Source organism: Lepisosteus oculatus, chromosome 7, assembly GCF_040954835.1.
Source record: "Lepisosteus oculatus isolate fLepOcu1 chromosome 7, fLepOcu1.hap2, whole genome shotgun sequence".
Classification (NCBI taxonomy): domain Eukaryota; kingdom Metazoa; phylum Chordata; class Actinopteri; order Semionotiformes; family Lepisosteidae; genus Lepisosteus; species Lepisosteus oculatus.
The window spans coordinates 26,563,491-26,578,983 of NC_090702.1; the positions used below are offsets into that span (position 1 = coordinate 26,563,491).

The window sequence follows — 15,493 nt, forward strand, 5'->3', positions numbered from 1 at the left end:
TGAAGAGTTTTCAAAAACTCATCTGCTATCAGATGAACTACATGGTAGTTGGACCTGTCCTCTAAGTTTAGCTTGAGACTTTCTTTAGTGTGATGTGGAAGAACACCTTGTTCTTCAATAGAGGGCTGTTCTCCATTACTCCGGACTCAGAAATATATGGCTGTATTCACATAATGACTTCCACCAACTGACTTCGCAACTGATTTCCAGCATTTCCTAGAAACATATTTGAGTTATATACTGTATGATTTAAATAGTAGCTGAACTTTTCCCAATGTGAGTCATGTGAAAGGGGATTGCTGTAATATTTAGGGAACGTTTCCTGCACTCAGTATGTTACACTGAGTCATAAATATCAGAAGTCTAGCTGGACAGTGTCTAAGCACCCTTCTGGCCTTCAGAATTCAATAGATTGTTTAATGCAATGAAAAGAGACCACAGGCAAGTAAAAGGGCACATGTCAATTTGGTTTCCTTCTGAACCATGGACGTTTTGTTGATATTTTCGCTTGGGAAATTTAGGGATCTAGAAGTGTAAAACAGCAGAAAGTGATAGGATTTCTTTAGTATTGTAATATTAAAGCTGCAACAGTCAATGTTCATCACAGCAGTTTAGTTTTCATGGACACCTGTTACTGTGACACACAAATGCCAACACTATCATGCATAGCTGAATGGCCGTTCAAGCAGAATTGCTGTACATGAGAAAAGAATGGCTCCAAGACAAAGAGGTGGTGGAATGCTTCTCCATCAATGCATCTAATGAGAACTACATACCTGTATAGGACAGTATAGTAGTGTTCTAAACAGAGCCGAATAAAATAAGATGTAAAAAATATAATATGCATTAATAAAAATAGATGTAATCAAACAGAAATTTGTTATTGATTTAAAATGTGATCTGTTAAATTAAGTACATTTGGATGAATATTGTACAGTTTAGAAGTACTCCTTTATGCGTAAAGTTTTCTTAATTGGACAAATTACTTTCTCTATCCACTAGTAGCTCCAAAACCTGCTAGTTTTAGAAATACTGTAGGTGAACTATAAGTTTAACTAAACTGAGACTCTTCAGGAGCAAAGTTGGAGATTAATACTCTAATAGTGTTTCTTGACACACTCTAGATTTGCATTGCTAATGATTCTCAGCAACAAAACTCCTTGAATCCTTTGAATTCTTTAGTTTTTGTGTTTTTCTGATTATAGCTTTTCCCAGTGCTGTGGTCTAAGCTAACCACAGCTTCATTCATTTCTCAAAAGATGCTATGACTGCATTGCCATACTTATCACAATGCAGAATTTCCAAAATAATGCAAAACTAAACAATTTAAAATAAAAATATTTTATATGTAAATATATTCAATGTATTTTTAAAATATATTTCCATATTAAATTGTGGAAATACACAGGTAAACAAATAGTGGCGATTTCAGAAGCTGATATTTTGTTACCTTCAAATAAGGAAAAAAATGCTCCTAGTTACTTCAATTTTATTTTCTCTTTTGATATTCTGTATTTTTAGTAAAGAACAAAGCTCTGGTCTCAATATACTTGTGTCTTTGAATCATTGAATCAGTTTCTGTTTTATGAATGACCCATTTTTTAAAAATAATTTGAATCTAGTCCTGAAAATTTGTCTGAATCCATTTATGGTTTGGCATAGGTAAACCTATTAAAACATTTCTTTATAATATCACCTGTTTTAACTGAAATATCAAATATTGACAGATTTTACAAGTGACCCAAAATATTTACCTTTGTTTTAAAGGACAATTAAACATTTGGAGATTTTTTTACACTTCACAGGAATCAGTGACAATTAATGGTTTTCATATTTGACACAGTGTTGTTCTGAATTGGCCACAATACTTTTATATTCTTTAGTATATGACATATTTTCCAAATAGACATACTGGCTTATTTTTGTGATTCGGAGCGTTGTAAATTAAGTTGAGTGGAAGTATCACAAGTTTTGAATATACTGTGATCATTTACTTTGTTAACCTTAATTACTGTATGTTCTTAATTGCTGATGAAGAAACACTTTCATTAGAGCAACAGCTAAATAGATTAGGTATACTGTAATTGTCTCTATAAAGCTTGTTGCTTTAATTTAATTTTAACAAGATAGTATCTATTATTTGCTCATCACTAACAACCTTAAGTACAACAAGACCTACTAAGTTATTATTGCAATGCATTTTCACATAGTCTAACATATTACATAGTCTATCAGCACAGTGTAGTAGACAATAACTTTACTACTCATATTACTAATCCCATTCATTGTAGTATCAATAGTATACAGTATGTTACCATTATCTATACGTTACCATTAAGTCAAATTCTTTGTAGGTGTGGCATCAGCTTTCATTTCTATAATAATGAAATGCATATATATGTTTGCATGAAAACTGATGTTAATAAAGCGGTATCTGTCTTATGGTATTGCTCAGATCATTTTAAAAATGGATGCAACAACATGTTTTATGTACTGTATGAACTCTGATTGTAGTTAGATAATTGGCTCTTCTTATCAACTCCTCAACTGTCAACAGTGGATGGTGCTGGAATCAGCACAAGAACTCAGGTCAGGAATCTTGCTGCCATCTTTGCCTCAGGCCTTGAATTTGAAGCTGAGTTCCACAGTGATGCGAAAGTGTCTATTTTGTCCTTTTAATTTTGATTGTATCTCTTCATATCTCTCCCATGGTGTGACAGAAAAGCTCATGCACGCTTATATCTTTTCCCCGGCTTGATTATTGTAATGCAGTGCTCACTGGTGTAGCCAAACAGGCTGGAACATATATCTCCCTTTTAGCTTTGTTATTTGTGAATAAAATACTGCTTAACGTCAAGGGCTTGCGACTGGTCTGGCTCCTGACTACAGCCGCGAGCTGTTAACTCCTTCGACACCCACATGTTTGTACTCTGTGGACTCAGCCTTCCTTCGCAAGGCTCTGGGTGAAGCTGCAAACCCTGGAGGGGAATAAACTCCCGGCCTGGATAGATTGTTCATGTCAGTCAGTAACCGTTCACATATCCTGTCTAAAACTCACATTCTTACAGTACATTTTAATTCTGTAAGAGCCAGCTTACCAGGGCGGTGACGTTACCGCCCATCCCTGTAATAGCAGGGCCCAGAGCCGCTGGGATGGAGGGAGATCTCTCTGTAGCTCAACAGGCTGGGTCCCTGTTGAGTGATGCCGGAGGCCCGGGTTCGAGTCTCCGATGGTGGGGGGCAGATCTGATGCAGCAGCGGCAAGGGTACCCACCTGAATCCAATAGTGTTACAACATACATTTGAGTATATTGTTTCCTCTGTCTTGTTCCATTCTACAATGCCTTGAGATGATGTGTCATGAATGATGCTAAACATTTTTCATTATTATGCACTTTTGCAGATACTGTAATAAAACTACAAATAAATAAATAAAACTGACTGATGTACAGAGTCCATCAGTCAGTTTCAATCTGTGTATAATAATCTGGGGATCGAGAAATATATTATAAAATAGGCACTAGTGTTAATATATGACACAAAGATCTTTGCCATTTTTTACAATGCGTTTATTTACAAATAGTAGAATCCAGGAAACCCGTATGCCCTTTTCAATTAAATCAAAGCTGTTTATAGTTTAAACATATTCATAGCATACTAAACTGTTTGTATAGTTTATATGTCTGTGTGAGTTCCATTGATAATTTTTATGTTTATTCTCATGCTAGTGCTGATTCTCCTCATTCCCAGTAACTGCGTTAAAGAAAGAATGCATGGAAAATAGTAGGTTAAGATCTCAAATGTTGAGTTAAATTAGAACACATAATACAAGACATAAGTAACACTAATGTACTGTAGAAATATCAATCTGAACAATACATCAGGATCTTAGAGGATATGGTTCATGAGTATAACAATAATCTCAGAGTTTTTTTTTTGTAGTTTGTGGTTTTTTACACAGGGCAAGCTGGGGTGTTTCAACAGAAATGAATTAAAGATGGTCTTTCAATTAACTTTAATCAGCCGGAGCAGTCTCCCGATGTTGTGCTGCAACCAGTGTGCACAAAAGATTTGTTCTGTCTATTTCTGTGTGGTGAGAACGTCTGCCATCTTACGGTACTTTGCTAACGTGCCCCTAATCAGGTCAAATACACAGGGAGAAGCTCATACTTGTTTTTCCATGCAGAAAAGGTGGCTGATTGTGCTAATGCAGTGCATTGAAATAAGGAAACACCTTTTTTTGTGAGGGTCTATAGGCTGCACTCTACATAAGAAAGGCCTGTGTTACCAGTGCACTTAGGTTTAAATATTTGGTCTGGCAGTTGCCTCAAAGCCTCATTTCTCTGCTCCTATCCAGAGATCATGTGCTGTATATAGGATTGTGGTGGGGAAAATAAAAAAAAGAATTTCAGAAGCAGAGTTTATATCTTCCCAGAGGTCACATTAGCCATTGCCCAAACCCCAGGCCTGCTAATACCAACTTTGTGTTGTTTTAGTAGGCCACAGCTTTGGCCTGCACAGAATTCTTGCATTACATTTATGTTCGACTATATTTGCTTTTGCAGGTCTTTGTGGGTGCACGTAGAGTATACATTTTTTATTTATTTTTTACTTTCTATTTATTTCATTATAGCTGCTTATGTACAAAAATGATTGTTATGTCTACAAACACAATTTTGCAGTAATGCTTTTTTAATTTTTGATTATTTTTATGTTCTTTTTCAGAAAACCACTTCTTTGATTCTTTTTAGTTATTTTTAAAACACACCAGTATGGCCTTTGGTTATAATGTATTTCAAATCCATACGGAAGACAAATATGTTTGCAATACAGATTCTGCAAAAAAAAGTTTGATTAATTTCACGATTAGATCATTTGATTTGAAAACATTAAGATGATTAATTTGGGCATTTCATTACATACAAGCACTGATCTGGATTTATTAAATAGTGCAGTGGAAGTTTGTGTGTTAGGGGGTCAAAGGTGGTATTACAAGCAGCTGCCAATTGTTCTGATGAGTAAAACAATTGCCAGTACCCAGACGTGTTAAAGAATGTTACTGTAGTTCTTGGTGGCTGAAAAGAGCTGCTACGATACAGTGTTAGCAGAATTGTGTTAGAGCTGTGAGCACAGAGCTGGCTGCGGCACACACAGATGGACATTATCAAGGATGGGTCTGTCCAGAACTCATCTGGAGAAGTAGTTACAGCAATGCTGAAACAGAAAAAACATGGAAGCTTCGTTCTCAAATAAGATGATACCTGATACTGCTTCTAAGGGTTTAAAAGCATAGAGAAATGCTTGTTCATGGAGGACACAATTTAAATGTGGTGAGGTATTTCTGAAATTGTAAAATGTGTCAAAATCTAGCATATTTCAAACTTCTTATTTCTGTTACTGTTCTTCCCATTAGGGTACTATTAAAAATGCTACAAGCTTTAAGGTTTTGAAAATTTGTGGAAAGAAAAATTAAAATGTTTTAACGTCTTCCCATTGAATTCTGGCCACAAGTGAGTCAGCACAGCAAAACACTGTTTTTTCCTACTGTACTTTTTGATTGTTTCAATATGCGAACAGTTTGTCCAGGAAATATTAATTCCAAGTTGTACACCACTCCATGATTATGATAGCGCAGGACAATTCAGGTTTAAATTCAAGTTCAAGTTTCAAGTTTATTGTCATTACACTCATTTACATGGTATATGGTATAACGAAATGCTATTTAGCTAGCTCTCGGACATAAGTAGTACAAAAAGAAAAAAACAACAACAACAACAATACAATTGTGTAGCAAAAGAAAGACAGAGACAACAGGCAGTGTGCAAAAAACAACAACAGACGATGTTCAAAAAAACAACAGGCAATGTGCAAAAACCAACAACAGGCAATGTGCAAAACAACAAAAAGGTAACAGGTTATGTGCAAAAATATGCATCAACAGAATGAAATAAAGGGATAGAAATTATGGGGAGTGAGCTTTTGACATGTATGGTAGAGGTAGATTTTCAATGTGTGTTTGGGTTTTTGGTAAGAAAGAAAGGAAGAAGGCACTGTGAGGTTCAGATCATAGGTGAGAGGTGAGAGTGAGAGAGGCTGTGAATTTAACAGTTTGATAGCGCGGGGGTAAAAACTGTCTCTGAGTCTGATAGTCCGGCCCAAATGTTCCGGTACCGTTTTCCAGATGGTAGCAGATCATAAAGTCTGTAGCTGGGGTGTGTGGGGTCTTTGATTATGCTTAGAGCTTTCCTCAAGCACCGTCTGTCATAAATGTCCTGGATAGATGGGAGAGTAACCCCAGTGATGGACTGGGAAGTTTTCACCACCCGCTGTAGGGCTTTGCGGTCAGCAGCACTGCAGTTGCCTTACCACACTGTGATGCAGCCTGTCAGTGTGCTTTCTGTAGTGCATCTGTAAAAGTTAGTGAGGATCTGGGGACATATCTTAGCCTTCTTCAACCGTCTTAGGAAGTACAGGCGCCGTTGCGCTTTCTTGATCAGACAGGTGGTGTTGAGAGACCATGTGAGGTCCTCGGTGATATGGACACCAAGGAATTTAAAGTTACTGACCCTTTCCACTTCAGTCCCGTTGATGTGGATAGGGGCATGTCCGGTTTGCAGTTTCCTGAAATCAACGATCAGCTCCTTGGTTTTGCTGACGTTGAGGGTGAGGTTGTTGTCATCACACCATGATGTAAGGAGATTGACCTCCTCCCTGTTGGCCCTCTCATCATTGTCTGTGATCAGACCTACAACTGTGGTGTCATCGGCGAACTTGATGATGGAGTTGGTGTTGTGTTTGGCCTTACAGTCGTGGGTATAGAGGGAGTAGAGCAATGGACTAAGCACACACCCCTGGGGGACCCCAGTGTTCAGAGTAAGTGTGCCGTAGGTGTGGTTTCCAAGCCTGACAGCCTGAGGTCTGCCTGTCAGAAAGTCCCGAATCCAGTTGCAGAGGGTGCTGTTGAGACCCAGTGGACTGAGTTTCTTGACTAGTTTCTCTGGGATGATAGTGTTAAAAGCTGAACTGAAGTCGATGAATAGTAGTCTTGTGTATGTGTTCTTTTTGTCCAGATGGGATAGGGCCGTGTGTGTTGCAATGGAGATTGCGTCATCTGTGGATCTGTTGGACCGGTAGGCAAACTGGTACGGGTCCACTGTGTTTGGGATGCTGTCCTTAATGTGCTTCATGACCAGCCTCTCGAAGCACTTCATGATGACAGGTGTTAGTGCCACTGGTCGGTAGTCATTAAGACATGTCACTGTAGTTTTCTTTGGTATTGGGATGATGGTGGTTGTCTTGAAGCAGGTGGGGACTACGGCTTGGGCCAGAGACATGTTGAAAATGTCTGTGAATACACCCGCCAGTTGATTGGCGCAGGCTCTGAGGACGCGACTGGGTATGCCGTCGGGTCCTGCAAAGCATGTTTAGAACACAACTGACAATAAGTTGAACATGTGAACCTTTTGTACATAGACACAGGCTTGGTAATTTTCAAAAATCACCATAACGTTTTTAAACATTTTTGTATCTTAGCTTTCTTAGTTCTACCAGTTTTAAGGTTATTTTTTCTAATAATGGTCAGTTTTTATGTCCCTTTGACAGGAAATATTTGACCAAATTAAAGATAAGAAAAAAATGTCAATATAGTAAACAAATTGTCAATATTAATAGAAATAGTCTATATAAACGGTGAAATAGATTAATCTGAATATGAATTAATAGGAATTTGTGTTGACATTAATTATATGTAGTCATTTCTAAGCATTTCCGTCAGGTCCTGCTGCTGATGAGGAAGCCACATTTCTATAAGACTTAGGATGAACCCATGCACTGGGCAAGACAGCTGACAGTACCTGGGAAACTGCGAGCAGTCTCTCAGAGCTCACTGAGCTGTGTGCACATACACAGGTGCTGGGCTGAGAGGGTAGCGCGTTCTCAAAGGGACCGGCTGCCTTCTGCACACTGGCAGGAGAGCCCAGCGAGCTGAGCAGCTAGCTAGGGACTCAGAGAGGCCACAGAGCTGTGCACGCAGCACACGGGCAGATAGCACAGGGCAATAGTAGGTTGTACTTCAGATTAGTGGTCAGGCAGGTGAGGGCGGGTGGATGAGAACAGTCCAAAGCACAAAGGGAAAATCCACAAGACATTGTCATAATCACGCTAAGCTAAGCAGGTGTGTGCCTGGTCAGTACCTGGATGGGAGACCTTCTGGGAAAAACTTAAGGCTGGAAGAGGTGTTAGTGGGGCCAACAGGGGGGGCTCACCCTGCTGCCTATGTGGGTCCTAATGCCCCAGTATAGTGATGGGGACACTATACTGTAAACAGGCGCCGTCCTTCGGATGAGACGTGAAACCGAGGTCCTGACTCTCTGTGGTCATTAAAAATCCCAAGGCGTTTCTCAACCAGAGTAGGGGTGTAACCCCGGCGTCCTGGCCAAATTTCCCATTGGCCCTAACCAATCATGGCCTCCTAATAATCCCCATCTCTGAATTGGCTTCATTACTCAGCTCTCCTCCCCACTGCTAGCTGATGTGTGGTGAACGTTCTGGTGCACTATGGCTGTTGTCGCATCATCTAGGTGGATGCTACACATTGGTGGTGGTGGGGGGAAGTCCCCATTACCTGTAAAGTGCTTTGAGTGGTGTGTCCAGAAAAAGCGCTATATAAGTGTAAGCAATTATTATTGTTATTATTATTATAATAGCAGCTAGCAGGTGATGCAAATTTCCTGACACCACATGTTTCCATGGTAACCGCCACTGAGAGGCAGATGAGTGGTCGGCTCCCAAGGCAAACGTTAGCTTGTCGTAGGGGCAGGCCTGACAAGCTCCCTTTTTAAAATGACAACTGCTGTGCTTCAAAAGAATAGTTACAGAAGAGAGGTGTCTTTTCAGCCCATCTATGCTGTTAAGAATCCTAGTGAAATAATTGAGAATTCACAACTATTTCTTTTGAAGGGCTTCTTTGAAGTCTGCTGACTTCACTTTGACGATTTGGAAAGATATTTAAGTTAAAGGAATACAGAGTTTTCTAGATTTACTCTTAGAACCTAAAATTATTTTTTTAAGAAATGAAATGCCAATAGTCATGTACTGTATTTTTGAGCTGGTAAGTCAGAGAGCAGACATCCAAATGGTCAGGGTGACAAATAGCCACCATGTTGCTCTGAAAAAAAGGAAAATAAAATTTCCTGTACATTTTAACAGCAGGTTAATGAAAAGCAATGACCAGGCCTTCTGAGTGATGCCAGTGCTGGCGCCCAAGAGAAATTGAGCAGTAAACTGAATGGGGATCTAAAATAGCACAGAACTTTTAGATATGTGTTACCTCCACACTCCTAACTGGCGCCGGAGTGTGCTAGAAAACTCCCTTCCGGATGCAGCAGGCAGACTTTTGGCAAAAAACCACTAAAGCCCTCCAGTGCCAAATTAGCCACTTTTATAAGCTGCTTTAGAGGGTTTTTTTTTCTCTATGCTTACCTTTGCAATTGCTCATCAATAAGACCAGACGTCTGTGCTGTTTACTGAGATAAGAAAGAGGAAAATAATGTGCAATGCATAAGTTAACTACAAAAAGAAATCTCTAACAATTCTCCACAATTTCATGCAGTGCAATACAGACAAATCCAGATTAGTGTAAATTTCCACTTGAAGTTAAATTAAGCTTCCTGCTGAAGAGCAGGTCTGTGTTTTACGTAGTGATAGGAGGAATAGTTTAGTGCTGATGCCTATGGGGCAGCTGTTTACTGCAGCTGAATCCTATGGCATGTTGCTCAATGTGTTTAACATGTGGGAGGACAGGTCTGATAGGTGCTGAGAAGGTGTTTTTACTTCTCTGCGCAAGTTTCCACAACTCTTTATATAAAGTCGATCATGATCATGACAGATCATGACCGAAGGATGAGCTACTGATTTCTGAATTTTCCATTAGTTAGAAGGTTGCTGGTGCATGTGATAAGAAAATGAATGTTTAACTCCAGACCTCTGTAGAAACCAATACCTTTTGCCTCCTCCCTGTAGCTGTATTATAAGGACAAGTCTTAGAAGTTTTGAAAGCATTTCAGCATACAAAGACTCTAATCATTCCCTCAGACCCTTGTCTGGTTGAAACATGCTTCAAGCAAAATAGGCAGCTAAAGAAGATACACTTCAGATGATGCACTTCAGATTGTTACGTATATCCAAAGCAGGCAATGTGTGCCAAGCAATGGAGTATATGTCTTAATAAGAAGCAGTCGGAGAAAATTCAACAGGCTTTTTACAAGATGGAAACAGGATTGTGGTTCCAGTATTGAACAGGCCAAACAGGATGGAAAGACTCCAACCGGTCACCACATCATCACTAAATGCCATGATCGTGCAAACATGTCAGTACAGTAGCCAGTTTTGGAAGGGAAAAAAACATCTTGGAAATAAATGCATCTTATGGCTTTGGTTGAGGAAGTAAGGCCAGACAACACGAGGAACCTCTGTTGACAGCTCCTTTACCAAACAAGCCTTGGAAGAGATTGCTTGCTGACATTTGGCACTACTATTTTATTGTAATAGACAGCATTTCAAGAAATGTACAGATTCTGGGCAAGCTCATTGCTGACCATGAACCTTGGTTTGAAGAAAAATCATTCCAAGAAGTTTAGCATCTTGTATCACTTTAATCTTGCCATGAGAACTTCCTGGCTGATAGTCTTTACAGTGAAGCTGAACTGTAGTGTTCTCGACTTCGAGAAGGACTTGACTCCAAAATGTCCTTACTTCAAACAAATAAAGTGTAACAGGCCCATTCATGTTTCATTTAAACCGCTGAACCCTCTTCCTAAAGATGTCTGAACAGTACTTTAGCCGTAAAGTAAAAGAGTAAAGAATCTGGAGCTTCAGAGTTCAGTGCTGTCAGTAATTTGATGAATTAGTCGTATATAAAACAGGCGTTAGTGAAACCCCAAAGTGCTATAAGTTGTTTCCAGTATCAAAATTAAACTGCAAACTGTTATGTCTGGAGAGTAGAAAATTAGATTATAGAACATTTGACACCCATAAGTCATTGATTACAAACTTAACTGTCCAAGTATTACTTAAGTGGCAAATATCGAAACATTTGGTGATGCAGATCCAGAGAACCGTGACAGTGTAACCTGAAACTTTACAAGTTGTCATTTAAAGCTGCTGTTACTGAAAAAGGCCAAGGAGAGGGTTCCCCCTTTTGGTGGGTAGAATTGTAAGGGTTTCCACGACCCTTGGACAGAAATCTACTTTACATTTATTTTGTGAACTGATAAGTGAGGACAAGATGGCTTTTCTCATCAGAACCACATTGACCAGAGAGCTGCAGTGGCTGTTAACTTCTGCCCTCTTCCTGCACCTTCCTGGAGTGGAGGAGCACTGCGCCTGAGAGAGAACTGAGCAAGGACACGGTCCAGCGGTCATCCATGTTTTTCTGAGTTGATTTGAGATGAGCTCATTGATATACATGAGGATTTTGAATACTTCATCCAAGCCTCTTCATAGTCTTCTCTTTTCAAGACTAAAATAAGGATCTTTCAGTCTGGGACTATACCTGATTTGCTGTAATCTTGGGACTGATTTTAGAGTTAAAAAATATTTTTTTAACATGGTGACCAAAGCTATAGAATATTCTAACTGAGATATTATACTAGGGCATTGTACAAATTTAACATACTGTAGCATCACCCAATTTAAACCTAACATTCTGACTTTTGTATTGCTTTGTCATTTGTTGGTGATAATGATGTGCCAACATAAACATCTAAATCATTTGCTTCAATTAGTTCTTTTAGGTTCAGTGATTCAAGTTTTGTATTTATAGTTTGTTTTTGCTACCTGTATGTAAATGTTTTCTAAGAGATGTTTGCCCAGTCTTGAGTTCTGTCTACATGTGTTTTAATTTCCTGTGAGGTTTCTATGTTGTTTGCTAATCATCCTAATGTTGTATCAATTTCAAACTAGACCAGTGTAGTCACTATACTAGAATCTAGATCATGGATATAAATCAGGAAGAGCATTGGTCCTAATACAGACGGAATTCTTTATGATGTACTTTCTAAAACACCTTAGGAAAATCTAAATATATTCTAATTTCAAATACATCCTAAGTTTCCATTACAGCTGTAGTTTCTTTAGAAGACTTTAGAGACCAACTTTTCCAAATCAATGTTGGCAAGCTGCTAGAATATTATTATTATTATTATTATTATTATCATCCTGATTTTTTACAGTTTTGTTTTAATTATTGTTGTTTGTTTGACCATCCTTGCATGTAATAGAAATAAGGCATGTGTGTCTGTAATTACTTGGATAAGCTGTTACCTTTTTATAGAGTATTACATTAGACATTTTTCAGTCAACGGGTATTATGCCAGTCTTAAGTGACTGAGTGGTGCCTAACATTTCTATTTTCCAGATACAATTGATAAAATATGATTTTATAGAATAAGATTTTATCTTATGTACTTCTAGTACATTTAACACTGCAGCCTCTTCTATGCTAAAATTATTAAAAATAGAACTTTGCCTTTCATCCATCTGTGGCATGTTTTTATTATTTCTTTGTGCACACCTATGTAAAATAGTTGGGGAGGGGCTAAGTTGTTTTTTTATATGTTTTTAAATGTTTTGCTACTAGAATTGGAGGTTATTGAGACAATAAAGATGTGATCAGTAATACACTATAAAATCCCAAATCTGCTCAGTAGGACCACTACACTGCAAGAAAGTGTAGTTGATTCCTTTAAATAAGTAATTTAGCACAGCAGTTGCTCTGATACAATAAGCATTCCCTTACTTTTGCTGAAGTAATTCAGCACTTATAGTCTGTATTAAACAGTAGCTTTGGTAGTTTATTGAGTTTTCTTTATAAAAAGAATGGTTTAACAATCAAAAATGTTCTTTAAGGTAAGTACTTAAATTCCAATTGTAGGGCAGAGAATAACAATTCCCTTAAAACCTTAAGGCAAAGGTCTGAACAGCATCACTGTCTTTTTTGGTAAAACACAAGTCTTTAACAAAACCCAGACCATAAGCAGGAAACCAAGAAGTTAACCAAGTTTACCACAAAGGCAGTGTTAAGTTTCATTTTCAAACGTTATTTATTGAAACTTCAAAGAGGCTTGCTTCAAACCTGTCCAGGGAATGTTTCCTCTTATATTTCTACAAAATTCGGTAGAGTTGTTATTTTAAGTTGAGGTACTTTTTTACAGTTTTGATACATTTTCTCTGATTTTACTCCCTATGGAGACTCATTGCCTCTTTTTATCCCAGCTTGCCAAGGCTACACCACATTTCCATGGGAGAACTGAAGAGCACAAGAGTTCTTCCTCTGATGTGTCAAACCAGCATGGTTACTGCTTTTTACATTGATAATCTAAAACACAAGCAGCAGAGCTTGAAGTGGAAGCTTGACAAAGCTCTCCTGCAGACACATGATGATCCTCCAGCAAGGTTTACAGCTAAGAAGTCAAGTCCTGGTTAACAGTCAAGTTTTCACAGCAACCAGATACTCACAGTCTCAGCAAAGAGGCTTTTTAATTTAATTTAATTATATGTCATTTCATAAAACCAAGTACTGAAGTTTGTTTCTACCGTATGTGTTTAGGCAAAATAGTCCTTTTCTGTAATGCTTGGAAAACATTATTTAACGATTTTCACCCAAAAAAATTATTACGGTAAGATAAATCCAAGCATAAATCCTAAAGATATGGATAGATTTATGGTGCACTACAAAAGTATTGGGACAGCACAGTCAAAACTGTTATTTTTGTTTTATAGTTAAACAATTTTTATTAGTCATTATGAAAATAATATGAATAATAAATACAGGATGATATATGCTTTAATTATGATATTTCTAGCAAACATTTGATCACATTAGAACAAAAACATACTTTGTGTTCAATCCAATGATTTCAAGTGACCTTAAGACTTGGGACACATTCACTTTAAAGTAACTTTCAGATTGAAATGCCAATATTTGATTGCATAATCCTTTAAAACAATAACTGCATGAAATTTCTGACCCACTGAGTTCACCAGACTCTTAGGTATTTTATATACTGTATATATTTGCAAAACATATTTTTTTATACTTTAGTGATCTCATGATACAAAAAATATGTATTGCTTGACTTAAATAAAAATGACCATTTTCACTTTGCTGTCCCAATGATTTTGGATGGTACTATATATAAGATTTAGTAAATATAACTTTTTTCAGCACAGTTTATTTTTTAATCCTCCAAATTATAAGAACAGACTTGTAAGTCTATGCTTTGCTCCCAGTTTAAAGGACCAATTCTCCCTGTAGTAAAGGTGCACGAGGTGCCTCACAGGAAAGAAAAGGATTCTGTCTGTTACATTAGAAAGTATTGGCATGAAATAGAATTTGCCTGAACATAAATGTCTGAGAAACACACTTTTTTTCATTGAAATAAATAAATAAATAATTCTGCTATTGACCTCTTCTTACTTTCATGAGTTAAGAATATGCCCTCATCTGTGGAAAATGCTTCCTTCTGTCCTTTTGAATTGCCGACTTTCACTGGCTTAAAATATTTTGGTCTGGTACAGCTTTAGCCATGGACAATAAAAAGGATGTCTGACACTCCCTTCCTCTGGTTCTGCAAAGGATCATCCTAGGTTATTTATTTTTATTCCACAGTGGAATTCTTCAGAAATATACCTGAAATTCAGAAGTAGCCTAAATCTGAATATGACCCTCATATACCATAAATGACACAGGTTGCCATTTTATAGATTTTTTTCCGTAATTTTAGTTTGAGTAATTAAAAGTGGGTCACACTTTCATATGTTTATGTATGTTTGATTTCAGACAGGCACATTTGTGTTTTTCTACATTCCTGGGTCCAGCTGTGAAACAGCAGGCGTAAGGGTGGACAGACAAGTTATTTTCCTATCTCCTCCACACAAGACAGGGCAGATGTGCTTCTGTGTGCTGCAAGAGATAGAAATGTGTTCTGGACAGATGGCCAAATTATTTTTCTTAATGGTGCTTCAGCTTTTACACACTACATTCCTTGGACCTGGTGATGGCGTGTCAAGATGTGAGCGCTTGAGTGGTCTAGGGTTGTGCAGGTCAATATGTGACCCTTCACTAAAGCATATGGTGCCTCATGTGTGCAGTAATTCATCTGTTTTTCTCCCAGAGCTGTATTTTTGGTGGTGGAAATACCTATTTCAACTTAATCAATCAACCCATTGCTATATTTAGCAACTGTTAAGAACATGCTCATTCCCAGTGGTGACTGTGGGGAATTAAAAAAAAGACAGAGAAGGTTAGGTAAAGTCAAGCACGCCACATTCAGCTTGACTTTAATTTAAAGAGAAGGGTATTCAGCCACATGTTCTGTATGGTCTTTAGACCATGTTTTCTCCACTATTTAAGGAGAAAACAGAGATAAGTATATTACAATATGGATACAGGCTATCCTTGTTATTCTTCTTTCTTGTCTGTTGTTTTATTAAT

At 37.9% G+C, this 15,493-nt stretch overlaps 1 protein-coding gene across 6 annotated transcripts in view; it reads left to right on the forward strand.

Annotated features, from left to right (window-relative positions):
* The window catches only part of LOC102691813 (coiled-coil domain-containing protein 91), a 156,367-nt gene that overhangs the window by 132,522 nt on the left and 8,352 nt on the right, over window positions 1-15,493 (forward strand). The window contains exon 13 of one of the 6 annotated variants that reach the window (XM_015352946.2): window positions 11,302-12,174. The exons of the other annotated variants lie outside the window; for them this stretch is intronic. Coding sequence (XP_015208432.1) covers window positions 11,302-11,397 — 96 coding nt within the window. The 3' untranslated portion in view covers window positions 11,398-12,174. Of the gene's footprint in view, window positions 1-11,301; window positions 12,175-15,493 lie in introns of those variants that run through there. 6 annotated transcript variants of the gene reach the window in all.